A 22,482-nucleotide genomic window follows, 5' to 3' on the forward strand; every position below is an offset into this window, starting at 1 on the left:
ATTGGAGCACCCATTGGAGCAGCTACCACTGTGTTCAGTGGGCATCAGGAAGCCACCAGAAATCTCCTTGGGGGAAGGGTCCAGGGGCTGCAATGGGTCTTCTCCAGTCTGCGCAAACTATTTTGGCAGCGCAGACTGGAGGAGTTCCATATTGGGCTTTTCAGTCCAACACAGAATTCAGGATCCAGTGGAGCCCACAGGTCCCACCCCACTCCAGCCCCAATTCCTCCACCTATCCCACCCTCATTCTGCCCTCCCCCACTCCCAGAGGCCACACCACCACCCAGTAGTCTCACTTACCCCCTGTGGCAGTGCATCCTCTTCCTGCCAGTCAGGGCCTAGGAGAGGGCAGTAAAGGGGGTAATTTGTACCCGGGCCCAGGGTCAGAAAGGGGGCCCAGGAGCCAAAGGAGGGAGCCAAGAAAGTTCCTGGGATCTGACATTTTCCTATCTCACCTGCTGACAAGCTCGCATCAAGAAGGCTAGTAGACCTGGGCTTCAAAGACTATTGTGGCTGTCAGCACCCTCCCGCTATCCTATTTTGCCCCCCGTTCTGCTGCCCCCATTGTGTCCCTCCCCCTTTGGGAAGGGGCCCAGAAGAAACTTTGTACCCCCTGATAAAATTTCTCTCATAGGCCCTGCTGCCAGTACTGGGTCTGGCACCAAACCCAGCACCAGCGCTCCCTACTCTCCAGGTGCCATAAATGTGCTTTACGGCACATTTACGACACCCAGCATTGGCAATGGAGCTCAACACCAACACTGGAAGCAATCAGGATTGGGCCCTAAGTTAGATAAATAACCTTACAAATATACTTGTGGCTCAACCTGAGCCGGAGCCCAGCCTCCAAACCTATTTTAATGCCAAGATATTTTGGCAGAAAAAAAACTGCCTTTGAAGAATACCTTCTCACCTCTGAAAAGCCTTTTCCTGACATAGCTGTTAGAAAGTTGATCTGTTAAAAAGTTGATCATTTTAGAAAAATATTCCTGAGAGATGTTATGCTTTTAACAGCTGAATGACAGGCAGGAATTTGACAGGCATGAATTTGTGCAGAACTCCTGAGCATAGGAATGCTGTGACAAGGAAAACTGCACTTGTCATCTTTCTGCCCACCCTGGAAGCTGTTAAAGGCACAGGGTCTCTGCCAGGAAGACACACAACTAAGCCTAACTTCAGGGGAAAGTGAAGCTAAGAGGTAGCTGAACATCAGGACAAATTAATTCCTGATTTTAAAGCAAGATAAGGTCCTGTGAATGTTGACAACTCCCATAGATTTCTAAAGAAATCCATCTAATGCAGTCATAAGGCCTGTGGGCCAAATGCGATCCCTGGAAGCAATTTATCCGGCTCCTATTATAATTGGGTTCTCCCAGTGTGATAACTGGGCTCTCTCATATCTTGAAAATATGAACAAGATTTATACATCATCTCTTCTACCATTTGCAGCTAACGAATTTCTATGTGAGTACAAAGTGCTTATTTCTGGCCATCATCTGCTTAATGATGTCACTTTCTGCTTGATGATGTCACTTCCAGCCCTCAGCAGGAACTGTGAACTCTGACTTTGGCACTCTGTACGAAATGAGTTTGACATCCCTGGTCTAATGTATTATCACAACAAAAAACAATGAGAAAAAGAGACTGCATGCCGTACCTCCAAAACCTGGCCGCATACTGAAGTCATGGTCATCTATTCTCAGAAGCTGTTCTGACTTAGTTAGAGGTGATTTGGTGATGTCAGGACTTCGTTTCAATATTGGACTATGTGGGAGAAAACAAACCAAAGCATTATTTATCAGTTACTCTTAAATTGAAGATATGGGCCCCTTGGGACACCAGTCCAGGGACAGAGTACGCATTTGTGTGTGTGTGTGTGTGTGTGTGTGTGCGCGTTGGCATCCTTCAGTCTCAGAAGACTATGGTGTCACGCTCTGAATGATAGTTCTGGAACAGAGTGTCCTCTCCAGTGCGCAAAGCCTGGGTAAAGTAGGTATGGAGGATAGGCTGTTACCCATGCAGCAAATCCCCCCTCTCCACGTCGCTGAAATGGTCCAATGGAAAGGCAGAGGCCAATACGGTTGGTTCCAGCGGCGTCGCAGGAGTTGCCAGAACGTGACTGTGTTCAGCCATGAACTGCCTCAGGGACTCCGGCTCCGGATTTTGCCTCGAGGTTGACTCCTGAAGCCTTTTCCATAACTGGATGTAGCCACAAGGCAGTGGAGGTTTGGGATCAGAGTTTTCCTTCTCTCAGATGAGCTGCCTTCCCAGGCTGACGAGTTCCATCTACCCGGTGGCTGTTTAGTCACCTCTTACGACAAGTTCAGCCAAACTGAGGGCCTATTCTTATCCCCAGGGGACCATTTTTTTTTATTCTATTGATAAGAGGCCTATTAAACAGTCATGCCTCAGGTTCCCCTAAGATTGGGATGCAGTGATGTGGAGGGGGGGCAGGGCAGAGTGCAAGGTTTTGCAGGGTGCCTCAATATACTGCGTAAGCAGCCCCTCCCCTTCACCATTGGAGCCATTCCAGATGGTGAGAGCAAAGTGGAGGTGTCTCCTCTGTTTTATTCTCACCACCCAGAATGGCTTCAAGGGGGAGGGGCTGCTTACACGGTATATTGAGGCAGCCTGCAAAACTTAGCATTCTGCCCCCCCCCATGCTGCTGTTGGGATGCAGCTGCAGTGAGTTCACTGAGATGGATAAGAAGCACTGCTAGTCCCTCACTATTGTGGGCCAAATTACCTGAGAGAGGCTAAGGGCCCAATCCTATTCAGTTTTCCAGTGCCGGTGCAGCCGTGCCAATGGTGTGTGCACTGTATCCTGTGATGGGGAGGCATTCACAGAGGCCTGCTCAAGGTACAGGAACATCTGCTCCCTTATCTCTGGGCTGAATTGCAGTTGCATCAGTGCTGAAAAGTTAGATAGGATTGGGCCCTCAGGCTGAAGGACCATTGGGTAAGTCTGTTTTGGAGCTCAGCAGTATCTTTTTTGAAAATAACCCCCAATGATTTGATACAGTATTTAGTCAAGCATCACAGTGTGAAATGAATTGTAAAATACATTTCAAACCCTGCTGCCTCTGTTTACTGTGCAAAGACAAACTTGTTTAAGGGGTCGGATATGCGATAGCTAACACATCACACTAATTGCTACACAAATGTGGAATTGGAAGCAAGAATTCACTTATAAGCACTTCTGAAGCAGTTCAGTAACAGGCAGGCAGGGGGGCATGAAGAAAACAATATGTCAAATCAGATCCTACTGGCCTCAGGTCAGGACCAACATTGATGGCTTGGGAGCCAAGCCAGGATAGAAGCTACAAGTGGGACAAGCACAGGCTTGGAATGAAATGATCAGCTCCTATCCCAGATTTGCTAGCACTAGTGACTGGGGGGGGGGGGGCATTGAAGGAATTACTTTGAGTACTCACACTACACAGTTGGTGTAACCCACCAAGCTAAATGTAGCTCATCAGAGTTCCAATAAAGCTCTGTCCTTTGTTGCCTGCCCCTAGAGCTACAAAAAGGAAGTTGTCAAGCACTTGACAATACATGGATGGTGACAGGCTGCATTTTGCCTGATGAGTTGCACCTATACTAGTCTGCTCCAGAAGCACATTAAATTGCTTAGGTAAACTATTCAGTTTCCCTATGCTCTGAATAATGTTTCTGAGGGCACAATCCTAACCAGGTCTACTCAGAAGTAAGTCCTATTTTGTTCAATGGAGCTTACTCTCAGGAAAGTGTGGTTAGGATTGCAGCCTGAGTTGGATACATCTCTGCAGCAGGAATGAGGTAATCCGCTCTCGGTCCTTGTCTTGATTTCAAGTTTTTAGCCTGATGGTTTCTTGATCTGTTGATAGTTATTGCTTGGTGTTCAATCCTAAATATTCTTCCTCAGAAATGATCCTTGGTAAACTAGATTAGGACGGTAATCCAAGAGTGCTCAGTGCTGATAGAGGCATCAAACAGGAATTGGAAAACAATATACCATCCTACATCAGGCTTTGGTGGTCCTGGGGTTAATTTGTACCGCTCACCCTTGAGCCTGCCGCAAGACTGTTTGAATGAGCAGCAATCAGCCTGGAGAAGGCAGACTCCCCATGTAGTTTACCACTGTCAAGTGGGATAATCCATCACATCTGGCCTAAAAAGCTTTAAATGGCTTGTGACCAGGATATTTAAAGAAACACCTGTTCCTATTTGAACCACCCCATAGTTTAGTTTAAGGTCATCTTTAGAATCTGCTCCAGGTACCCTTCCCTCCAGATGTCAGGTGGGTGGCAACCAAAAATAGGCGCTTTTCTGTGGTGAGCCCCCTGGCTGCTGTTGAACACCTAAGAGATTTGTATGGCACCAACTTTATTAATAACAAATAAATTTTGTTTTATTCTCCCTAGCTTTTAATGAACAATTTGTGCTGTGGGCACAAAAAAATTCTTTTTTTCTACTTGTTTTTTTTTGTGGAGATTTTATGGTTTGGTTATATCAGTTGATTTTACGTATATTGTGGTTGCTGTTGGCGGCCTTGAGAGTTCATCTGAGCTGGAAGGTGGGAAATGAACATAAGAAATCCAGAACTTATATGAAGCTGCTTTAAACTAAGTTACACCATAATGGACCATCTAGCTCAGGGGGGTCACTTGTCTTGATGGGGTCCAAACCTCCCATGGCTGTAATAGCAGATGGTGAAGAGTTAGTAATGGTGGAAAAAGAAATGCTCATTCAGTAAAAACTCAATTGGTATTTTAAATTCTCATTCTAGAAAGAGAACAGAATCGTCTAGCGCAGATTTACTCAAATGTTTTGGTCTTCGGAGCCCTTTACACTTTTAAAAGGAGTTTCAGAGAGCCCTACTGGCACATGTGCAGAGTCTTAGGAAGCCGCAGAGCACCAGTGCATGTATGGAGTGGTGCAGTGCCATACCGAACACCAGTGAAGAGCCAAAATAGCAGCGGAATGAGGAGAGCCACCAATCAGGCAGGCAGGAGGGACAGACTAGCAAACCAGGCAGGAAGTGGATGGTGGCAACTTATGGTGTGCTTGTGGTGGTGATGTAACTAAGGCATCTGGCACCAGGAAGCACAAAAATTTTTTTAACAACCCACATATGACATTGTTGCAACTTTGGAAGTATGGAAAGTGCACTCCAAAACTGGTAGTACCTGTCAAAGGCCATTAAGAGGCCTGGCAGGGGTGCAAAGCAGTAGTAGGCCCAATGGGGCCACAGCTGCTCCAAGTGCCTGCAAACAGGGGTGCAAATGGTATGGTACATGGGGCCCTGTACCCTCCTCACCCCCCCTTTAGCTATGCTAGTGGCTTGTGGAGCATTTGAAGGAGTCTCAGGGAGCCCAAGGGCTCTTAGGAGCACACTTTGAGAAACTCTGGTCAAGGACTATTCAGGCATTTGGTTTTGGCCGTTGTTGGGCATGGAAGTAAGGAAGAATTGAGTAGAAATGTAACATGCACTTTGTTTTAAGGAGCATACCTGCCTTGCTTGTGTGATTCTTCATGTGTTTCTCTTCTCTGTCTTTGAGGCAGACTATGAAAAAGACAAAATGATATTGTAATATGTTACAGTCTCCTGGAACATTGAGCTTTTATCTTAAATTTAATCTCCAGATGTTTTACATAAGAACAGCCCACTGGATCAGGGCATAGGCCCATCTAGTCCAGCTTCCTGTATCTCACAGCGACCCACCAAATGCCCCAGGGAGCACACCAGATAACAAGAGACCTGCATCCTGGTGCCCTCCCTTGCATCTGGCATCATGACATAACCCATCTCTAAAATCAGGAGGTTGCACATAAACATCATGGCTTGTACCCCATAATGGATTTTTCCTCCAGAAACCCGTCCAATCCCCTTTTAAAGGTGCCCAGGCCAGTCGCCATCACCACATCCTGTGGCAAAGAGCTCCACAGACCAACCACACGCTGAGTAAAGAAATATTTTCTTTTGTCTGTTCTAACTCTCCCAACACTCAATTTTAGTGGATGTCCCCTGCTTCTGGTGTTATGTGAGAGTGTAAAGAGCATCTCTCTAGCCACTCTGTCCATCCCCTGCATAATTTTGTATGTCTCAATCATGTCCCCCCTCAGGCGCCTCTTTTCTAGGCTGAAGAGGCCCAAACGCCGTAGCCTTTCCTCATAAGGAAGGTGCCCCAGCCCCGTAATCATCTTAGTCGCTCTCTTTTGCACCTTTTCCATTTCCACTATGTCTTTTTTGAGATGCGGCGACCAGAACTGGACACAATACTCCAGGTGTGGCCTTACCATAGATTTGTACAACGGCATTATAATATTAGCCGTTTTGTTCTCAATACCTTTTCTAATGATCCCAAGCACAGAATTGGCCTTCTTCACTGCCGCCGCACATTCGGTCGACACTTTCATCGACCTGTCCTCCACCACCACCCCAAGATCTCTCTCCTGATCTGTCACAGACAGCTCAGAACCCATCAGCCTATATCTAAAGTTTTGATTTTTTGCCCCAGTGTGCATGACTTTACACTTACTGACAGTGAAGTCAGTAAGACTTCTTTTCCAAAAGAAAAACAAATAGAAAAGACAACAACAGTGACTGGGGTATGGCTTCTGTATTTTAAGAGTAGTGAGGAGAGATGATGTGCTACAGGCATCACTTCTCTCAATACAGTTCAGCAATAGGATAAAATTGGCACACATCAAGTTAAAAAAGCAAGCAAATCCACAAACACAGCACAAAAAATTTGAGTAAGCAACTGTTTTGCAGGGACTGTGATATCATCTGAATTTGCTTAAGGCTGCAATCCTAAACACACTTACCTGGGAATAAATTCCATTGAACTCTATTGCGTTTACTTCAGAAGAGGCATGCAGAGGATTAAAGACCTAATCCTATCCAGTTTTCCAGTGCTGGTGCTCCTGTGCCAATGGGTGTGTTGGGGAGGTAGTCACAGAGGTCTCCTCAAGGTATGGGAACATTTGTTCCCTTACCTTGGGGCTGCATTATGGCTGCACTGGTGCTGAAACGTTGGATAGGATTGGGGCCTAAGCTACATATTTAAGAACTAACAACTGGGAAGCAACCTTAAGCAGACTACTGTTAAGGGTCATTCTCATTCTGCAAGGAAGTTGGGCAGAGGTTCCAAAACTTTTTCAACTGGTGGCTCCCTTAACCTATTGGGCCATTGGCCAAGGTGCCCCATTAGGGATACAATTCTATACATTGTATAGGGTGGCAGGTTTTTGGTGAGGATTCCGCAGCTCTCCTGTCTGGTTTCTGTGGCTCCCCAGGAAGCCATAACTTCACAGGTTCAGTTTGGGAACCATTGAACTTGGAGAACGGTAGTTATGTTAAGTTTTCTTATCACTTCACAAAACTACATTCCCAAGACACTTGGGAGGGAAACCATGAACAGTTAATATGGCATGAAATCAATATAAGTTTGTAGTGCGGCTCCCCCACTAAAGGACCTCAAAGCCCCAAGCCTCAAGTCGCAAAGAATTTCCTAGCAACGATCTTGATTTTGTTTCAAGTAGCAATGCTTGCTTTCAATCACCAAGCCACAGAACATTTAAAACAAATAAAATACTTTATTCAAGATCAACTTATACAGAGGACTTCCATTCAGACCTCTAGTTCTGCATTAACTGACAAGATGGTGAAGATATGACCTGTTTTGTGTAGGGAAACTGGTATAAACCAGTTCCCTCTATTGACTGTTTTTATATTTCTACTGATATGGAAATAATAGAGAAACCACTATCCATATTTAGACAACTGGGTTAGGTTTATGTTTAACAATATGACTATGAAAATGTTCTTCCCACCTTTTATTTTCTGTACTGAACATACTTTGCAATAGAGTAAATTGGCCAAGTTCAAACTGAAGGAATACTTATATCAAATATTTGGCCCATTTACAAAGACAAATAGAATAGAGATGACTTAAAAAATTCACATTTATGCTGCTTTTAGAAGAAGCCTAAACTATTCCTAGAAGTTACTGTACTAAAAGAGAATAAAGCTGTCATTTAATCCCATTAAATGGGTTTATTACCTTTATAATCTGCCCTTTGTCCCAGGAGCACTGAGCAGTGGATCATTTTTAAAAACAATTTTATTCTCACAACAGTCCTGCAGGTTGTTAAACTGAAAAAGCTGTGACTGGGACAAGTCCAGGTACATATAATGAGCTTCCTTATTATTTTTAAGAACACTTGTGTACCACTTTGCACCAAAACAGTTCTCAAAGTGGTTTGCACAGCAGAGAAAGAGGTGGTGAGGGTTCCCTGTCCCAAAGGGGCTCAAAATTTTAAAATAAAGACACTAGCAATAGGTGTCTTTTCCATTAGCAGGGACTTGAACCTGAGCTTCCCTAGTCTAAGTTCCACATTGGCTCTGCAGCTGGAGAAGACCATGTAGAAACAAGTTGTCAGAGTTATCTTAACCCTCCCAACACATGCACAACATAAAATACAATAATACCAGGTGGTATAGCGCTTAGAGCAGGGGATTCGAATATAATCCCAGGAGGAGCAGGAGGTCTGGTCTAGAGGGTAGAGCCTCCATTAGCCCAAAGATAACATTGGAAGGTTGCCAGTTCAAGGCCACTGGCAGCTCCATGAATGGCAAGACCTTGAAGCAGCTGACAAGCCAAGCTGAGTTACTCCACCTGTTCTTTGGTGTAAGCAAAGAAGCTTCTTGGCTGCCCTTCATGTGAGAGATGAAAGAACTTCTTGTCAGCCTGCGTGGGAAGCAACTGGAGGCCAGAAGTGATACCAGACCAGAAAGATTCATCTGAAATGTTGTGTGGTTCTTGCAAGACAGAACCTTTCTGTGATTTGTAAAAATCCCCTCGGGGATTTAGAAACAGCCTGCTATGTAAACCGCCTTGAATAAAGTCAGAGGAGTAATCCGATGACCAGAAAGGCGGTATATAAATACCCAGTTATTGTTGTTGTTGTTGTTATTGTTGTTATTTATTATTATTATTATTATTATTATTATTATTATTATTATTATTATTATTATTATTATAACTTGCAGAGGCTTGCAGAAGCAATTTATTCAACCCCCATTATAATTGGGGCTCTTCCAGCATAATTGGGCTCTCTCATATCTTGAAATTAAGAACAAAATTGGCACATTTTCTCTTCCATCATTTGCAGCTAATAAGTTTCTATATGAGAACAAAGTGCTAATTTCTGGCCATCATCTGCTTAATGAGGTCACTTCCTGCTTAATGATATCACTTCTAGCCCTCAGCAAGCAGCATGGCTGCTATTTGGCTCATATGAAATGAGTTTGACACCCCCTGCTTAGAGTGGCTGGGGAGGCCCAGATACAAAGCCCCACCCCTCCATGAAATCTCTATCACACAACTTAGCTTCCTTCACAAAGATAAAAGGAAGGTGAAAGCTATATATTCTGCCCTGAAATCCTTGGAGAAATATGAATACTAGAAATAAATACCCTAGATGCTTGCCTATAAGTCAATCTCACAGATAAGTCAAAGGCAGACTGTGAGCAAAAAAAAAAAATCATGGAATTTTCTATGACCCTAAGATAAGTGGGGGGGGGGGGGCTTTTAAACTTAGGGGGGGTCTGACTATAGTTTTGTCTGATTTTACCTAATGCCAGATCCTAAAAAATAACCCACCAGTAATTGTTACCTAAGACCTGTACAGTCTCTAATAAAAATATTGTAAAAGATCATAAGATTCATTTTTATTTTTTAACTTTTTTATTTCTGGTCTTCACCACCTTTTTGTAAACACTATCTAAGTGAACTGTAAACAACATACCAGTAGAACAGTGGCTCCCAACCTAGGGTACACGTACTCCCAGGGGTACCTGACAGGACTTGAAAAAGAATTGAATAATGGTGGGAAAAGGCAGGTAGTGCTCCAGAATGCCTTGCAGGGCCAGCAAGGCAGGAAAGGAGGTAGCACGTTAGCTGTGAAAGCCCCACCAAAAGCTAGTTTTTGGTCATCAATTTAGGTATGTATCAGTGATTGAAAACCAGCACAGTGAAATAGTTGAAACATAATATGGAAATGATGAATTTCACCAAGAATTTCTTAGGACACTTCTCATGCAAAACAGTGCAAAGACATAGTCTTCTGTTCTTCAAACAGATAAAAAGAGAAAATACTGTGATGAAGTATGGGTTTTCATATGGAGGAGATGAGGTCTTTTATTAATCATATTAATTAGAAACATTTAGCTAATATGAGGGGTACAATTTATGGAAATAGGCTGCCTAGTGGTATGCAAGTGAAAAAAGATTGGGAACCACTGCAGGAGAACTATGAATCAAATCCTTCTTTAAGGTGTCTGATGTGTTAAGCTAGAGCAAGGGTGCCCAAATCCCAGCCCAGGGGCCACTTGTGGCCCTTGGGGACTCCCAATCTGGCCCACAGGGAGCCCCCAGTCTCCAATGAGCTGCTGGCCCTCTGGAGACTTGCTGGAGCTGCACTGGCCTGACGCAACTGGTCTCACAGTTCAACCTCTCACATGAGCTGTGGAATGAGGGCTCCCTCCACTGCTTGCTGTTTCACATCTGTGATGCAGCAGCGGCATGAAGAAAAGGCCAGCCTTGCTTTGTGCAAGGTTTTTTTATAGGCATGGAGCTCTTGCAAGACCTTCATTCATTCATTCATTCATATAAGTTCCATCTCTAATATATTCATTCATATAAATGTATGTAAATGTATTTAAATTTGAAATGTAAATTAATTCCTCCCCCCCCCCGGCCCCGGCTCCTCACACATTGTCAGAGAAATGATGTGGCCCTCCTGCCAAAAAGTTGAGACACCCCTGAGCTAGAGGCTCTACATATAACATACAATTTATAACACATAACTTGGAGTGTGCAATTCAATTCACAGCAGAGATACAAGCAACAAGGCATGACTGAGCAAGTGCAGCTACACATACTTGCAACTCTGTTTACTCAGTAGTAGGCACATTGTGGGTGTTATTCTTAAGTAATGGTGCACTGAACAGTAGCCTGGAACTTTGTTTCAAAAGGAACAGAGGACATCCTGGTGTTTAAAAAAATAGACCTGTGCAAAATGCAAGCATTTGCAAAAAGGAAGGAGGCTGTAGCAGCCTCCCTGAAACTTAGAGAAGGAAGCTGGCTTCAATGGAATTCAATGGAAGTCTCAGGAGCAGTGAAAAAGTTAATTTTGGCTGGAGCTTTCCAGTGGTTGCCTTGGAGATTTGTATTGGCAACCTTCAGTCTCGAAAGACTATGGTATCGTGCTCTGAATGGTGGTTCTGGCACAGCGTCTAGTGTGGCTGAAAAGGCCAATCTGGGAGTGACAATCCCTTCCACACCGGGAGCAAGTGCAGTCTGTTCCTGGTCTGTCTCCCTGGCTATGGGCCTTCCTTCTTTGCCTCTTTGCCTCGGACTGCTGGCAAAGTGTCTCTTCAAACTGGGAAAGGTCATGCTGCACAGCCTGCCTCCAAGCGGACCGCTCAGAGGCCAGGGTTTCCCACTTGTTGAGGTCCATCCCTAAGGCCTTCAGATCCCTCTTGCAGATGTCCTTGTATCGCAGCTGTGTTCTACCTGTAGGGCACTTTCCTTGCACAAGTTCTCCATAGAGGAGATCCTTTGGGATCCGCCCATCATCCATTCTCACGACATGACCAAACCAATGCAGGCGTCTCTGTTTCAGCAGTGCATACATGCTAGGGATTCCAGCACATTCCAGGACTGTGTTGTTAGGAACTTTGTCCTGCCAGGTGATGCCGAGAATGCGCCGGAGGCAGTGCATGTGGAAAGCGTTCAGTTTCCTCTCCTGTTGTGAGCGGAGAGTCCATGACTCGCTGCAGTTCAGGACGCAAGCTCTGTAGACCTGGATCTTGGTATGTTCTGTCAGCTTCTTGTTGGACCAGACTCTCTTTGTGAGTCTGGAAAATGTGGTAGCTGCTTTACCGATGCACTTGCTTAGCTCGGTATCGAGAGAAAGAGTGTCGGAGATCGTTGAGCCAAGGTACACAAAGTAATGGACAACCTCCAGTTCATGAACTTCCAGTTCATAATAATAATAATAATAATAATAATAATAATAATAATAATAATAATAATAATAATGCCTGCATAACAATTATTATTATTTTTGTATTGGCAACCTTCAGTCTCGAAAGACTATGGTATCGCGCTCTGAAAGGTGGTTCTGGCACAGCGTCTAGTGTGGCTGAAAAGGCCAATCCGGGAGTGACAATCCCTTCCACACCGGGAGCAAGTGCAGTCTGTCCCTGGTCTGTCTCCCTGGCTATGGGCCTTCCTTCTTTGCCTCTTAGCCTCAGACTGTTGGCAAAGTGTCTCTTCAAACTGGGAAAGGCCATGCTGCACAGCCTGCCTCCAAGCGGGCCGCTCAGAGGCCAGGGTTTCCCACTTGTTGAGCTCCATCCCTAAGGCCTTCAGATCCCTCTTGCAGATGTCCTTGTATCGCAGCTGTGGTCTACCTGTAGGGCGCTTTCCTTGCATGAGTTCTCCATAGAGGAGATCCTTTGGGATCCGGCCATCATCCATTCTCACAACATGACCAAGCCAACGCAGGCGTCTCTGTTTCAGCAGTGAATACATGCTAGGGATTCCAGCACGTTCCAGGACTGTGTTGTTTGGAACTTTGTCCTGCCAGGTGATGCCGAGGATGCGTTGGAGGCAGCGCATGTGGAAAGCGCTCAGTTTCCTCTCCTGTTGTGAGCGAAGAGTCCATGACTCGCTGCAGTACAGAAGTGTACTCAGGACGCAAGCTCTGTAGACCTGGATCTTGGTATGTTCCGTCAGCTTCTTGTTGGACCAGACTCTCTTTGTGAGTCTGGAAAACGTGGTAGCTGCTTTACCGATGCGCTTGTTTAGCTCGGTATCGAGAGAATGAGTGTCGGAGATCGTTGAGCCAAGGTACACAAAGTCATGGACAACCTCCAGTTCATGCTCAGAGATTGTAATGCAGGGAGGTGAGTCCACATCCTGAACCATGACCTGTGTTTTCTTCAGGCTGATTGTCAGTCCAAAATCTTGGCAGGCCTTGCTAAAACGATCCATGAGCTGCTGGAGATCTTTGGCAGAGTGGGTAGTGACAGCTGCATCGTCGGCAAAGAGGAAGTCACGCAGACATTTCAGCTGGACTTTGGATTTTGCTCTCAGTCTGGAGAGGTTGAAGAGCTTTCCGTCTGATCTGGTCCGGAGATAGATGCCTTCTGTTGCAGTTCCAAAGGCCTGCTTCAGCAGGACAGCGAAGAAAATCCTAAACAAGGTTGGTGCAAGAACACAGCCCTGCTTCACTCCGCTTCGGATGTCAAAAGGGTCTGATGTGGAGCCATCGAAGACAACAGTGCCCTTCATGTCCTTGTGGAAAGATCTGATGATGCTGAGGAGCCTGGGTGGACATCCAATCTTGGGGAGAATCTTGAAGAGGCCGTCTCTGCTGACCAGGTCGAAAGCCTTCGTGAGATCTATGAAGGCTATAAAGAGTGGCTGTCGTTGTTCCCTGCATTTCTCCTGCAGTTGTCTAAGGGAGAATACCATATCAGTGGTGGTATCAGCACTATCAGCATATCAGCATATCAGCAGGACCTATCACTCTCATCAGTGCTTATGCACCGACTCTGTCATCTCCAGCAGAAGCCAAAGACAAATTCTATGATGACCTGGCCACCACTGTCAAGAAAATCCCTGTAAAAGAGCCATTGTTCATCCTCGGCGATTTCAATGCTAGAGTTGGTGCTGATAACAGTTCATGGCCCACTTGCTTAGGTCAGTTTGGCACTGGGAGGATGAACGAAAATGGCCAACGCCTGCTAGAGTTTTGCTGTCATCACGGTCTCTGTGTCAGCAACACATTCTTCAACACAAAGCCCCAACATAGAGTCTCTTGGAGACATCCAAGATCAAAGCACTGGCACCAGCTCGACCTGATCCTCACCAGACGCTCCAGCCTTCCCAGCATCAAGATCACACGCAGTTATCATGGTGCTGCCTGTGACACTGACCACTCCCTGGTGTGCAGCAGAGTGAAACTGCAAACAAAGCGACTGTATCACACGAAAAAGGAAGGAAGACCTCGCATTGATACCAGCAAGACCCGGGATCAGAGAAAAGTGGAGGAATTTGCACAAGCGCTTGAGGAATCTCTTCCAGGCCCGGCCGACGCAAACGCATCCAACAGATGGGAACATTTCAAGAATACCGTTTACAACACCGCCTTGTCCATATTCGGCAAAAAGACCAACAAGGCGGCAGACTGGTTTGAAGCCCACTCTGAGGAGTTGACACCAGTCATTGAGGAAAAGAGGAGAGCTCAAGCAGCATACAAGGCCTGTCCCAGTGAACGCAACCTGCAGGTCCTCCGAACTGCTCGCATCAAAGTCCAACAGACTGCCAGGAGATGTGCTAACGACTACTGGCTCCAGCTCTGTTCCGAGATACAGATAGCAGCTGACACGGGCAACATCAAGGGGATGTATGATGGTATCAAGCAGGCCCTAGGTCCAACACAGAAGAAAATTGCCCCTCTGAAGTCTGCCACAGGCGAGGTCATCCAGGATCGGGCGCAGCAGATGGAACGCTGGGTGCAGCACTACTCTGAGCTATATTCCAGAGAAAATGTAGTCACCGAAGAAGCACTGAACAACATTGAGTGCCTGCCTGTGCTGGAAGAGCTTGACAGTGAACCAACCCTAGAAGAACTTCACGTGGCCCTGGACTCCCTTGCCTTTGGCAAGGCACCTGGAAAAGACAGCATCCCTGCTGAAGTCCTAAAATGCTGCAAAGAGATCATCGTCACTGAGCTGCATGAAATCCTCTGTCTCTGCTGGAGAGAAGGTGGAGTACCTCAAGACATGAGGGATGCAAACATCATCACGCTGTACAAGAACAAAGGTGACAGGGGTGACTGCAACAACTACCGCGGCATCTCTCTCCTTAGCGTTGTAGGAAAGCTGTTTGCCCGAGTTGTACTAAAGAGGCTCCAGGTACTTGCAGAGAGCGTCTATCCAGAATCGCAGTGTGGATTCCGAGCCAACAGGTCCACCACTGATATGGAATTATTATTATTATTATTATTATTATTATTATTAACAGTATTTATATACTGCTTTTCAACTAAAAGTTCACAAAGCGGTTTACAGAGAAAAATCAAATAACTAAATGGCTACACATTTAGTTATGTGTATACAAAGGTATACACATTTGGTCCCTGTTGCATATATGCAATGTTGGGCAGAAATGGCTTAAGAGAGATCTGATGTCTCTCATTTTAACTGATCTTTAGTGTTGGATGATTGCTTCGTATTCCCTAATTTGCAGTGTTTTGAAATGGGGAGAAGGTTGGGGATAGACCTTGTTGAAAATGGTCTCTCCACCATGGATTCTTGTCTCTGAAAAGCAGAGTCAAACCATGACACTTTATCTCAAATCCTGTGACTAGCAATGCTATAAGTGAGGCCTGCTATGACACATCTGTACAACTGCTAAAAACCAGTGGTGTAGAGGAGGTGGAGTGGGCTGGAGCACCACCTATACTGAGGAAATGGAGTGACATTAGGAGAGGAACCTCACTGTGTCACTGGCGAAGAGCAATAAAAAATAAGTCAACATTTTCCAGGATGGGTATGTGTTCTCCAAAGCAGCCTGCACTTCAAAGATTATCATGCCTCCTGGTTGGCAGTAAACACATGGAAGATGTATGGTTTTCTGTATGTTGGTGGCAGCTTTGCAGAACACAGAGCTGTTGGCAGAAAAATCTGCTTGTTTTTTGTCTTTCTTTGCAAATGAGAGAAGACTTTGCTTTGTCTTCCTCTTTCTGCAGGCTTGCTTTCAAAGTGTGACAAAAACAAGAAGGCATTCCCTCTACCTGCCTTCCATCAGGGCTCTGGTCTCCAAAACTATCTGTAACCTATGGAGCAGTGTTTCTTAAACTGTGAGTCAGGATCACAAGCCAGTTTCAGGTGGGTCCTCATTAATTTCATTGTGTGTTTTATTTTTAATACATTGATGCTACCATGGTATGTGACTGCATTTGGGAAAATGTTACAGATCTGTACTTTTAACAGGTGACTATGTATATGCTTTTAACAATGACAGTCAATGGTGGATAAAATTGCAGCCTTTGAGATGTTTGGGGAATTTTTTTTTATTTTTTTTTTTGCAGATCAGCAATTGCTTGGGAGGGTTAGGTGAGTTCTTCTTTATTTTAAATAAATTTTTAAGCTTATGCTTATTGTAAACTTTTGATTTACTTCGAGCCCAATCCTAAGCATGTCTACTCAGAAGTAAGTCCCATTATAGTCAATGGGTCTTACTCCCAGGTAAGTGTAGATAGGATCAAAGCCTTACTCAATTGATTTGATTTGATTTTGTGTTAGTGGTTTTAAAAATGTTCCCTGCTTGATAATGTCACTTCTGGCCATGACATCACTTTCAGCTTAATGGCATCACTTCTGGTGATTTTCAACAGATTGTCATTCTGAAAAGTGGGTCCCAATGCTAAAAAGTTTGAGAAGCACTGCTAAAATAAATCACTGGTCTCTCTTTCTAGCAAGATGAGGGGGCTTGGAAGAGACTATTTTTCCCCCCATTTGAGCTGAGATTTGTTTGCATGTGAGTGACTAGCCATTTACCATCACCTCCACCAATTCCCTTTGTGTTTGCTAGAGGGCTTGGGAGAAATGAGATATCTTATGAAGCAGTTTGGTGAGGAAAATGGCAAGTGCAGCTTTGAGTTTGTCTGCTCTGTATTGCAGCATGAATTTCAGAAATCCTTGCCTCTTCTGCAAGTACATGCTACAGGAGAAGAGGTGGAATAGGAGGTGAGGACAGAGGGTGGTCTTGGCTAGTTATTTATGGACCCCTGGCCACATCCCTTTATCCTCAGGATCACCTTCTGTGAAGAACAAGGTAAATAACTGACTTTAGTCTGACTCCATCTTGTAGGCCTAAGCCATTTTGCAACAGCTGTGAATGAGAGACGTTCAACCAGGTGAGCGACATGATAGTGGGTTTGACCCCAAGGTCTTGCTGATTGGGAATGCATTGCAGCTGCTCTCTCCTGCAGTGTTAAGGCCCTTGAGACTGAAGGATACACAAGAACAAATTGGGAACGTGCATTTCTGGCACACTGGGGTGTTTGGCCACTGAACCAGGAGTGTGTAAGATAGGTCTGGACTAAGAGTGTGTAAGAGAGACCCTGGATTATGACACCTCTCATGGTGAGCACACCTTCATGTTTCTTCTGACTGACTACCTTTTCTACAAACCTTCCTATAAAAATATGAGGATGCATTATACCAATCTATCTATGTGCTGTATTTATATTTATATTTTATTCCACCATTCCTTTAAGGAGCTCAGAGTGAACAATGCGCCTTTGCTGCATGCATTCCTTTTAGTTGCAGGTTGCAACCTGTAATTCCCACAATGGAATTATAAAACATTCAAAGCTCCAAATGTCCCTGGAAGTGAGGGAAAGGGCTAGCCTGCCAGATGATTGGAGAAGCTACAGTTCTGGGAAAGAGGGTGTGCTGGGAGATGAGGTATGGATAAAAAATCAATTCACACACATCCTAGAAACACGAAGGACTGCAAGTTGCTTATGGGAAACAGGGCTGCTGAGGTGGTAGGGGACAAAGGATGAGACTGGATACCATACACTCATTGGAGTATTGCCACAGGCAGAAAGAAGGTGCCTGCAAAAAATGTTTGATGAGGAAGTAATTTCAAGTCATTCAAACAAGGTAAACAACAATCTTCAGAACAAGACAATAAATAAAAAAAGTAGAACCCATAAAATAGATTATCTTATTTACTCCATTTTTCTTAAAATGTTGGAGTTGTTGCTAAAGAATGTTAACCACAACTAACAGCTCAATCCTCCAGGGCTGCAGTGTCAGTCTCAGGCATACAGCCTGGCAACAGCCATCATGGAAGTGCTGTAAAGCACTTCGCTGCAGCCAGAAGGAGGCATGCACCTATGTGGAGGCCAGTGTGTGCGGGCGCTGGTCCTCTGCGCCAGCCAGTAAAAAGTGTTCCCTTACCTTGAGGAGACCTTCAGCTGGCTCTATGCCCATGTGGGATACTGTGGCCGCTGCTTTGGCACAACTGTATTGTGGCATAGGCAGTATGGTTAGGATTTGGCTGTAAGTCCCAATGAAATTAATGGGACTCAGGTTAGTTGTGATGACTCACCTGCTTCATGATTTTAGTGGGGCTTAGTCATTAGTGCTTTTTTAATGCAACCTTCTGGAACCAATACTGCATGACTTTGTCATACTGTCTGAATGGCATCAAGGTTGGCCTCTTCCCCAAGTTCTGGCAAAAGCAAAGAACAATTAAAATCCAAACTGGAGGGGATGAGGAGGGTCTTCTGACATGTCTCCTCAGTACTAAATTAGAATTGATTTCACCCCAGCAACACCTCCACTTTTGTTAGTATTACTAGAAGTGGAGATATTCCTGGGGTGAAATCAAGAGAGAGAAGCAGGATAAGGTGGCACATAAAGAAAGGGGAATACCACCAAGATCATGCTCTGATATTGACTAGATGTGGCATGTCAACTTACCAAATACCATCTTTGGATTAGCAGCTTTGGGTTACCCATGAGGGACAAGAAAAGCGGAATATAAATACTTCAAATAAATAAACAATGAGAGGGAAAGAAATACAAGCTATGAAGGATTCTATGCAATAAAAAGGTAAGAATAATTAAACCTAAGCTCTGTCAGAAGGAAATAGGCCTTTTGTGATTCTGTGTCTAGTAGCTTAAATAATGGGAAAAGCAAGAAGCTTATAGTGTTGCAGTAAGACAATGGATAGTGGAATGAAAGAAGATGATAAAACTATAGAGGCAGCAATGGATGAAATCTGGGTCATTGTGGGATTCTAGGGAGCCTGCTTTGGTGTAATACATACTTTACTCCCTCCTTTGCGGCTGCTTGCCAGCTCATGCATGTGAAATTTCACTGTCATTTTCATAGCTCCATTACGCTTTCTTTCTCCAACACTTATCCAAATCCTAAAAGCCAAGGCTAGGTGCAAGAGGTCATAATCCTGAATGCAGTAGGAAGGAATGCCAGAAAGCAACTTTCAGTTGTGCTCTAGGCATCATCCTTCAACCACTCTGCCTCACCTAGTCATTTATATAACAAACCCATTCCTGACTATAGTACTGTTTTAGAAGAAAATCCAATCCCATTGGGATCAGAGCCTGGTAGAAAAATAACAAGCTAGGAAATTCTGTGCTTTATTTTTATTCAGTTGAATGGAATTGAAAGTTGATTCCTGGTTTACCAGTAGCAATGTGAGAACCACTAACTTTTCATTTTTGCCCTCTTCTGGCAATTTGGGAAATATGATGGACAGGGCCAATTACATGGTCCTATAGCTCAATCATCTCTTGGTCAAGAGAAAGGGCAATGACTGTTAAAGAACCATGTCATTGACCTACACATGACCGCTTTGAGGATGACTCTTGGTGAAATGTAGTATATAAAATAATAATGCTGTAATATGCATTTCCTGAATACAAATGTGGTTGGAGTGACACAAGAAGCAGTCGTGGAGTAATGACTCCGAGCCCGATCCTGAGCTCCCGTGGCATGCGTCTGTAGCAACACCAAAGATGGCTGCCGCCACATCCTATGCTCCCACGGCAGCCATGGGCAGCACCTCGGGAGAAGGGGACTTTTGTCCCCTTCCCCTGGCTAAAGGGAGTAGCCCCACAACGGGCTACCAGAAGGTTGGTGGTGAAGTAAGAGCTTTCGCGTTAGGCGCTGAGGGCTGTGGATCCAGTGAAGCGTTGCTCCACCAGTCCCACCTCCCTCCCTCCCCACTCCGTCCTCCCAGTACACCTCCCCCACCTTCCGCACTGGGTTACCATGGCCACTCGCCCGGCTTTAGAGCTCGCAAACGTGCCTTATGGCACGTTTGCAACAGTGCACACTGGCGGTAAGCCAGTGTGTTGAGCTCAGGATTGGGCTCTCCCACAACAGTCTCATATGAGTTGGTCCTTAATTATGGCAAAGTTTTGCTGAATTGTTCATAGTGTAATAGCACAGCTATTGTTCATGGGAATATTTATAGGAAAAGACCTTGCCAATGGAATAACAAGAAGAGAAAAAACACCAAGACTACATTAGTTTCAAATAAGGGGGGGGAGCAGCTTTTCTTTAGCAAAGGTTTATCACATTTCATTGTGGCCTCTACCAGCCTTCTCCAAATCAAGGAAAAGCAGTTTCTAGAATTTTAGAGTGTAAAAAAGATGCATGAGCTATAAATACTGACTGGTGTCTCAGGCAATGTTCCCTCTAATTTTCCCCTGGAGTGTGCCTATGGTGGTTGCACAGGGGTGGCTGTGGACTACTTAGCAATGATGTCATTGTCATTGCCAAATTCTGGAGCACTGAGAAGGAAACTGTGCAGGGCTTCAATTAAAGAGGGCTGGTCTCAGGCCTGGGAGAATTAAAAAGAAAAATTGGAAGGGATTAGATAATTCACTTAAGGCCCTGACCATAAAGATTTTAATGTCCAATGTCCTTTTAAGGAAGTGAAAGTTTGTGAAAAAAGAAGGCTTGCTGTATTGCCCTTTGTAGTATTAACAGTGCAATTCAAAGGAGCAGTTGAGCCGGCTCAGGGATGCCATAAGTCATGTTTGTCCCTACTCAGGAGCCAGCTAGGCTAGTGCAAAGATCTGTGCTAACTTGGCAGTGCTGGATCCAACCCCTGCACTGGGCAGCACAGGTAAGTATGCCCTGGACAACGTGGGGCCTGGGAGAAAGTGGCGGGAGGGCAGAATGAAGGTGAGAAGGGGGTGTTTTGGGGTAGGGGAGGGTGGAACGGGAGGCAGATTGGACCTGGGAGGGGACTAGGTTCAGCAGCAGTGGCACATGACATATGTGTGCCATATGTGAACCATGTCTTTAAAATAACTAAAAAGGGAATATAGGTTAGTATTATGGCAGACTAGCCACCTTGTAGGAGAGCACATGCTGCTTGCTTCTTCTGTATCATAAATAAAACAATGATGACTGAAATAAGCCTCCCATTACCTCCTCTCCAAAGGAAGCCAAACTGAGATAGCCATGCCCTGTACTCACCTCTTAAGGAACTGAGGAGCACATAACTGTTTGTGAAGAAACTGTTCCAAAGCAACTGTTTCTGGTTGCTTTGGATCAGAAAATAAGCAACAGTTGCGAGTGTGTATTTGTTATGGGGAGGCAAATAACATTGGGATCTTCCTGTTGTGACATAATTATCCTTATGTCCTGAGCCAGTCTGCACAGTGCAGGACTGCTACCTCCTGTTGGCCGCATCCTGTGGACTGGCTGGGACCAGGCTGGCTGGGAAAGGAAAATGAAGACGAATTTACTCACCTCTTTGACTGCTGCCTGGTTCTGTATGGTGTCTGCTCGCCCTGACTGCAACATCCATATGTATGGCATAGATTTTCAAATATTTGTTATGTTTTATATTTATGTTTATATACCACTTTTCAACAAGAGTATTTCACAAAGTGGTTTACAAAGTAAAATAAAATCAATAAATGCTTCCCTGTTTTTAAAGGGCTCACCATCTTTTTTAAAAAAAAAAAAAAAGGTCGAAGAGACACCAGCAACAACCACTGGAGAAGATGTTATGCTGGGATGAAGAGGGACAGTTGCTGTCCCCCTGCTAAATATAAGAGGATGCCACTTTAAAAGGTGCCTCAGATCCCAGTTCCACTGTTCTGGTGCAGGGAATACTTCCTAAGAAAATGCAAGCCAAGTTTTTGCATCAGGAGTAGAAATCTGGATCATATTGCTGCTAGCCCATATAGCTTGTCCCATTATTAGTAATTGGGACTGCCCAGTGTTCATTATCATTGAGAGAATCTCTCTCCAGGTTCCATGTTTGGTACTGCAGACAAGTGCTGTACTCATGGTTGGGAAAGGGCTTAGAATTGTGTTGGTGCAGGGGTGAGACTTTTGGATGTACACTCATACAGGCTGGGTAAAGCATCCACAATTAGTATAACATTGGAATGGGGCTTTAGAATAAGATAATTCAACAGACCTGCCCAATATTGCCCACCAAGCTGCAACTGATTGATCATCATCATCATTATATTGAATTTTTTTTACTTGCCATTTTATAAGATTGTTCACTGCCTCCATTTTGGGTATTTAATAAATAAATAAATTTAATACCCATTTTGGTTATTTAATAAATAATAATAATAATAATAATAATTTTTATTATTAAATACATAATAATAATAATTTTTATTATTAAATACATAATAATAACATAAATAATAACTAAATATAATTTGGCCAACTAGTACATAATCCAAACACTAACAATATACAAAGCACAAACCATCAATATGCCCCCAGACATTCAAAAACTATTATTCTTTTCATGGTATAACTGTTTATATTAGCTACAGATTCTCTGTACTAGATCCAAAATATTTGCAAGATGAAGGTCCTTTGATGAAAGTAA

At 44.4% G+C, this 22,482-nt stretch overlaps 1 protein-coding gene across 2 annotated transcripts in view; it reads right to left on the reverse strand.

Moving 5' to 3' along the window:
• LOC136634571 (gamma-aminobutyric acid receptor subunit rho-1) overlaps positions 1 to 22,482 on the reverse strand; it is a 47,720-nt gene that overhangs the window by 24,018 nt on the left and 1,220 nt on the right. The window contains exons 2-3 of one of the 2 annotated variants that reach the window (XM_066610095.1): positions 5,492 to 5,545; positions 1,658 to 1,764 (exon numbers count right to left, since the gene is read on the reverse strand). In XM_066610095.1, the coding sequence (XP_066466192.1) occupies positions 1,658 to 1,764; positions 5,492 to 5,545 (161 nt within the window). The remainder of the gene's footprint in view (positions 1 to 1,657; positions 1,765 to 5,491; positions 5,546 to 22,482) is intronic. The other variant, XM_066610096.1, reaches the window with a different exon arrangement.

Source organism: Tiliqua scincoides, chromosome 1 (genome assembly GCF_035046505.1).
Source record: "Tiliqua scincoides isolate rTilSci1 chromosome 1, rTilSci1.hap2, whole genome shotgun sequence".
NCBI classification, from domain to species: domain Eukaryota; kingdom Metazoa; phylum Chordata; class Lepidosauria; order Squamata; family Scincidae; genus Tiliqua; species Tiliqua scincoides.